The following is a 6,286-nucleotide window of genomic DNA, read 5'->3' as shown; positions in this document are numbered from 1 at the left end:
TTTTTGTTGCTCCTCGTAGTGCAGTACCAAGTTAAAATGTTTTTTGGTTGAAGGCTCGAGGGAGTTTGTACGTTAATTATATGTTGGGTAAAGAATTTCGCGTGCGGTATTTCGAAATTCAGACTGGGTGGTGTAGTGTAGTGGGCTTCAGGGTTCTTCGCTCCGAGTCTGGGAGGCGGGAGCTCGTGGTTCGAATCAAGGCCGAGTCATTGCAGTTCACTAAACGGTCGAACGAATTATTGTTTTAAAATAATGTTTCATAAAATAATCGTAATTTTATATTAAATAAATAATGTTTATCCGGTTTGCACCCGATTCGGCCGTCCCATGACTGACACGCACACGGTAACGGTGTGCGAGACTGCGAGAGTGCGAGTCGACAAACTAGAAAACGAAACGGTCCGAGCACGTGCGCCGAGGCCCCGCCTCCGGGAAGGCCACGTGACCCCGCCTTCAGCATGCTTGGTCACGTGATCCTCCTCACAGCTGATCCGTCGTGCCGCTGCTGGTGCGTTTGTTTTTGTTTGTAGCAGAGGATTTTTTTCTCTCACATCTGTCTGGGGTTGTACCTTCCCTTCCCCCTCTTTTTTGGGGACGTGGTCACCACATGCCCTGCGCTCTGTCCGTGTGTACATACATAACACACCTTCCCTTGTACACCAAACGCGTGTCTCTGTCTCTCGTTTCCCGCGTCCATTTCGTACCATGGCTCTGGCGGAATCCGCTGCCGCCGCCGCCGAGCTGCTCGTCCCAGTTCCCAGTGCTGTGAGGGTCGAACACGATCGCAAGAAGCGACAGTTCTTCGTGCGACTAGTAGGTGAGAGCGGCCATGAGGGTCCATACTGTCCATAAATGAGGACCGACGTAATATTCTCTATCGATGGTGTGTGGATGAACTCCGCCATGTGTAAGTAGACCACGTGACCCCGTTTTCAGGGCGGTCACAGCACCATGTTGGTGTTGCGTGTCCGTTCTGGAGTCTGGGTGAGGTCTGACGTGGTGGTCTGGTCACGACGAACGCGTCAGTTGTTGTTGTGTGTTGGCAGAGGACGTTACAATTATCACCATCTCACCCGCACCATCTCACTATGAGTATGACAATCTCACCCTCGCCGTGACAATCTCACCTTCACCGTGACCATCTCACCTTCACCATGACCATCTCACCTTAGCCGTGACCATCTCACCTTAGCCGTGACCATCTCACCTTCACCATCTCACCTTCACCGTGACCATCTCACCTTAACCGTGACCATCTCACCTTCACCGTGACCATCTCACCTTAGCCATGACCATCTCACCTTCACCGTGACCATCTCACCTTAGCTATGACCATCTCACCTTCACCGTGACCATCTCACCTTCACCGTGACCATCTCACCTTCACCGTGACCATCTCACCTTCACCGTGACCATCTCACCTTAACCGTGACCATCTCACCTTCACCGTGACCATCTCGCCTTAGCCGTGACCATCTCACCTTCACCGTGACCATCTCACCTTAGCCATGACCATCTCACCTTCACCGTGACCATCTCACCTTCACCGTGACCATCTCACCTTCACCGTGACCATCTCACCTTCACCGTGACCATCTCACCTTCACCGTGACCATCTCACCTTCACCATCTCACCTTAACCGTGACCATCTCACCCTCACCGTGACCATCTCACCCTCACCGTGACCATCTCACCCTCACCGTGACCATCTCACCCTCACCGTGACCATCTCACCCTCACCATCTCACCCTCACCGTGACCATCTCACCCTCACCGTGACCATCTCACCCTCACCGTGACCATCTCACCCTCACCGTGACCATCTTACCTTCACCGTGACCATCTCACCCTCACCGTGACCATCTCACCCTCACCATGACCATCTCACCCTCACCGTGACCATCTCACCCTCACCGTGACCATCTCACCCTCACCATCTCACCCTCACCGTGACCATCTCACCCTCACCGTGACCATCTCACCCTCACCGTGACCATCTCACCTTCACCGTGACCATCTCACCCTCACCGTGACCATCTCACCCTCACCGTGACCATCTCACTTTCACCGACCATCTCACCCTCACTGTGACCATCTCACCCTCACCGTGACCATCTCACCCTCACCGTGACCATCTCACCTTCACCGTGACCATCTCACCCTCACCGTGACCATCTCACCTTCACCGTGACCATCTCACCTTCACCATGACCATCTCACCTTCACCATCACCATCTCACCTTCACCATGACCATCTCACCTTCACCATGACCATCTCACCTTCACCATGACCATCTCACCTTCACCGTGACCATCTCACCTTCACCGTGACCATCTCACCTTCACCGTGACCATCTCACCTTCACCGTGACCATCTCACCTTCACCGTGACCATCTCACCTTCACCATCTCACCTTAACCGTGACCATCTCACCTTAGCCGTGACCATCTCACCCTCACCATGACCATCTCACCCTCACCGTGACCATCTCACCCTCACCATCTCACCCTCACCGTGACCATCTCACCCTCACCGTGACCATCTCACCCTCACCGTGACCATCTCACCTTCACCGTGACCATCTCACCTTCACCGTGAGCATCTCACCCTCACCGTGACCATCTCGCCTTCACCGTGACCATCTCACCATGACCATCTCACCTTCACCGTGACCATCTCACCTTCACCGTGACCATCTAACCCTTGGCTTTGTTAACCTGATATTTAAACCTTTCCTTAAACTATTCTGATGGGTTGGGAAGAGCTATTCAGGTGATCGTTCAGGTGGACACTTTCTTAGTATAACTTTTTTAACATTGAAATTGTATCCTGTTTTTTTTTAAAATAGTTTTTATTACTGTTACAGGGACACACGACCGTGCACTTTTGCTTTACGCGTACATCGGTCGGCGTGCGGTGGATCTGCAGCATACAGAGGTTCCTGATGGCTACAGAGGGCAAGGCCTTGCTAGGCTTTTGGCTAAGGTATACACATTTCGGTGGATTTGAGTTGTGATGCATCGTATGAAGTTCATTGTGATGCCAGGATTTAAGTTGTGGTGCGTCGTATGAAGTTCATCGTGATGCCAGGATTTCAGTTGTGGTGCGTCGTATGAAGTTCATCGTGATGCCAGGTCGCATTTTCACTCGCTATGAGCTTGCAAATGACAAGTGGTCAACCATGCAATCAGAAATCGTCCAACGCACCCTCCGTTTTGCTGTGAATATCTAAACCACAAGTCCTTGACTTGTTAACAACAATGAATTTCTTGTAAGGAAATTGCTCAGTCTTTCCTCACAATATAAGATACAAGTCGCTTCTCTTGACGACGTCTCCCTTTACCTGCTTGAGGCCAAAACTTATCCCGCATTGTTTCATAAGATATTGTTGCGTCCCTAGCTAGTTAACACCAGCCTGGAACGGATGAGCTGAACCAGCTTTAACTCCCGAGGCGACCTCCCGATTATGGCAGTTATCGCATGCGTGCGAAAGGGAAGAGACACAAAGGCTTATTCTCACAAAACACACGGGTTTGTTCCGAAACCCATCCAAAACGCGACAACTAAAGGTAACAATAATGATTTGCAACAAAATAAGGTGCCAAATGAAGACAACAAAAAAATGTCTGAGGTAAATAAATTCTACTTCGAGGATCCTCTCATACGGACATAAAAATACACAGGGTAAAAGTAACAAAAGAAAAATTTCCCCTTTTTCACTTACCTGGCCCCAATGGGTCATTTTGGGAGGTTAGCGGTCACTGAAGCTCAAAGCTACGCAGGTGGGAACCCGGCTAAGATGCCGTGACGCTGCACGGCGAAGAAGCCACGGGCGTGAGTCGAGTCTCGAAGACGGCCCCCTTTCCGCTCGGTTTCTCCAAGCTCCAAACACCTTGGTGTGGGAAATAAAAGGAATCCTCATTTTCGATAAAGGGACGCACGTCCTGCCGCAACACAGCTGAGCCAGCAAGCCTCCTCTGTCCTTCAATGCTCTCCTCAGCCAAGACCAAAGAAAATGTCCTCCTTCTTGTCCATCAATGCTCTCCTCAGCCAACACCAAATAAAATGTCCTCCTTGTCCATCAAGAACCAAGCACTACTTCTTCTCTCGAAGAACCAATCGCGAAGCTGGCCATGTCATCCGGACCAATCGCGTCACTTGGGGGTGTGGCCTGCCGGCATTGTTTCCTCGCCCACCGAGCCACGGTCGCTCCGCCTCTCCTGGGCGGGTCTTTTGGCGTAGGTGTCCTGGGAGCATGAATCGCTTGGCCGGCTGCCGTTTTGCTTGGCCGGTGGTTATTATAATTTTAGGGATAACCGAAGAGGGTTTCACTTACAGGGAAAATTATTCTTCAACCCTACTATAATTAACATGTCACCATCCCCCATATGATGCAAATCAAAACAACCTTAAGCTACATTTTCCCTACTTATTACATCGAAATACTCCTACACGTCACACGGTCCATACTATTTCTGTACAATTCTACCTTTCCTACTGTATTCTCTTACTAGTAAGGGCATTTTATGAGATATTTCACAAATCTGTTAACTAAATTGTTACCAAAAAATTTCTTCACCAATATGTTTGTGAAGGTGTGTAATAACATGTGTTAAAATGTTGAAGGTCAACTCCCGTGGGAAACCCAGAAAAAAAGCTGTTGAATTCGGGTACCGAAAAATTATTTTCGAGAATTTTTATTTTTTTAAATCGGCCCTTAAGTAACTTATGAGGGGTCAAATAAGGGTTTTTCATGATTCTGAGTTGATTGTTAACATTTATATTTTCACTTTTACATTTACACACAAAGTAGCTTTTATTTCACATACATATATAATACTCAAGAGTTATTTCTCATTCACAATGTCAGAAGTTTCAACAGTCATTGTCTATGTCTTCTTCAGACTCAACAACATCATAACTGCAGTTTCTGCATGTAATGCCATTACAGACTCCACAGGCCGAGATGCACGTGACCCCATTCTTCTTGCAGCTGCATCGCCGGTTGCTGCAATCTCCATGACAATTACAGCTCGTGAACTGCAATAGCTCCTCAGGAGCCGTGGGGTCCAGTGTTGGAACTGGCTCATACCCATGCACACCTATTGTCCATCCATAGTCACTGGGGTTCAGAGACATGCTCTGTAGAAGGATCCAGTCCCGGGTCTGCAGGTAGGCACGGAGTGAATGTTGTGCAGCTGCACCCTCTGTTGGAGGTAGAGTCTCTGGTTTGATCACCCACCCCGCTGCCCAGAGTGTGTCACCTGGAGTGAGGAGTGGCTGATCATGAGCCAGGGAGGAGGAAATGTTTTTTCGAGGGGGAGAAACATGATCGCGTTCGTTCCTATCTGTTTCCTGTTCGTAAATGGAATAATCTTTACTTCAGTTCCTCTCAGGATCTTAGCTTTGTCGAGTGCCTTCAACTTCACCCGGGGGAAAGCTGCTGTTGTCTGTGGATCTGGCAAAGGTGGTGCCGGAGAGGTGACTACGATCCAACCCATTGAGTGAAAGGGAGTGTTTCCGTGAATAGAGACAATGTTTAAATCTATATTGTCTCCAACAAACTGAGTGACTGCATTGTTTGTTTCCCCAACCTCTATAAAGACCACCTGATCATTACTTGACAATTCACTTTCACTGGCTGGCACTTTGGCTGTCATCACTGATTGATCCTCAAGCACAGCATCAACCGCAACCTCATCATTGATCTGTTCATCGGTTTCCTCCACAATGGTGTCAAGAGTGCCAGAAGTATCTGGAACATCATCTCCACTCCTACTATTAAGGAAGCAGTATTTGTAGTTTTGTGTCTCCGTGTAAGACTCAGTGTATCCCAGCCGGTGGAACTTGTTGAGCATCCATTTTGACCCAAATCTATGATCAAGTTGTATGGCAAGCCCCATTTGGTGTGGCAATACTCCAGACCGAGGTCGACAGGCCTTAATAAAATTCTGCCCCCAAACGGCAACTCTTTCGTCTGTCTTGACAATCGGTCTCAAGAACATCTGAAGGCTTGCAGGAACAAGTGTCAGCTGACTATCAATGTCAGTCATACTGTGTGTGGTGGGGTATGACTTTGGACCTAAATCAATCAAGGCAATATCATTGGATATGAACTTGAGTGCCGTCTTTATGATCTGAGTCTTCTCATCTCCATGGTCAAGATTAGCATGATGCACTCGCAGAATATTGTCGGTGCCATCTTTGAGACAGAGTACATCTGCCCTTCTTTCCTGTGTTGTGAAATACAAGGTGTCTTCGTATTTCTCTAGAAGTTTTATCTT

The 6,286-nt window shown here is 48.6% G+C and overlaps 1 protein-coding gene across 2 annotated transcripts in view; it reads left to right on the top strand.

Moving 5' to 3' along the window:
* Positions 1–414: 414 nt before the first annotated feature.
* The window catches only part of NATD1 (N-acetyltransferase domain containing 1), a 39,069-nt gene continuing 33,197 nt past the window's right edge, over positions 415–6,286 (top strand). The window contains exons 1-2 of one of the 2 annotated variants that reach the window (XM_068127284.2): positions 415–817; positions 2,851–2,987. In XM_068127284.2, the coding sequence (XP_067983385.1) occupies positions 706–817; positions 2,851–2,987 (249 nt within the window). In that variant the 5' untranslated portion in view covers positions 415–705. The remainder of the gene's footprint in view (positions 818–2,850; positions 2,988–6,286) is intronic. The other variant, XM_068127285.2, reaches the window with a different exon arrangement.

The sequence above is a fragment of the Myxine glutinosa genome, chromosome 10 (genome assembly GCF_964187855.1).
Source record: "Myxine glutinosa chromosome 10, kmMyxGlut1.1, whole genome shotgun sequence".
In the NCBI taxonomy this organism is placed as follows: Eukaryota; Metazoa; Chordata; class Myxini; order Myxiniformes; family Myxinidae; genus Myxine; species Myxine glutinosa.
This window is presented reverse-complemented; position numbering and strand designations above follow the sequence as displayed.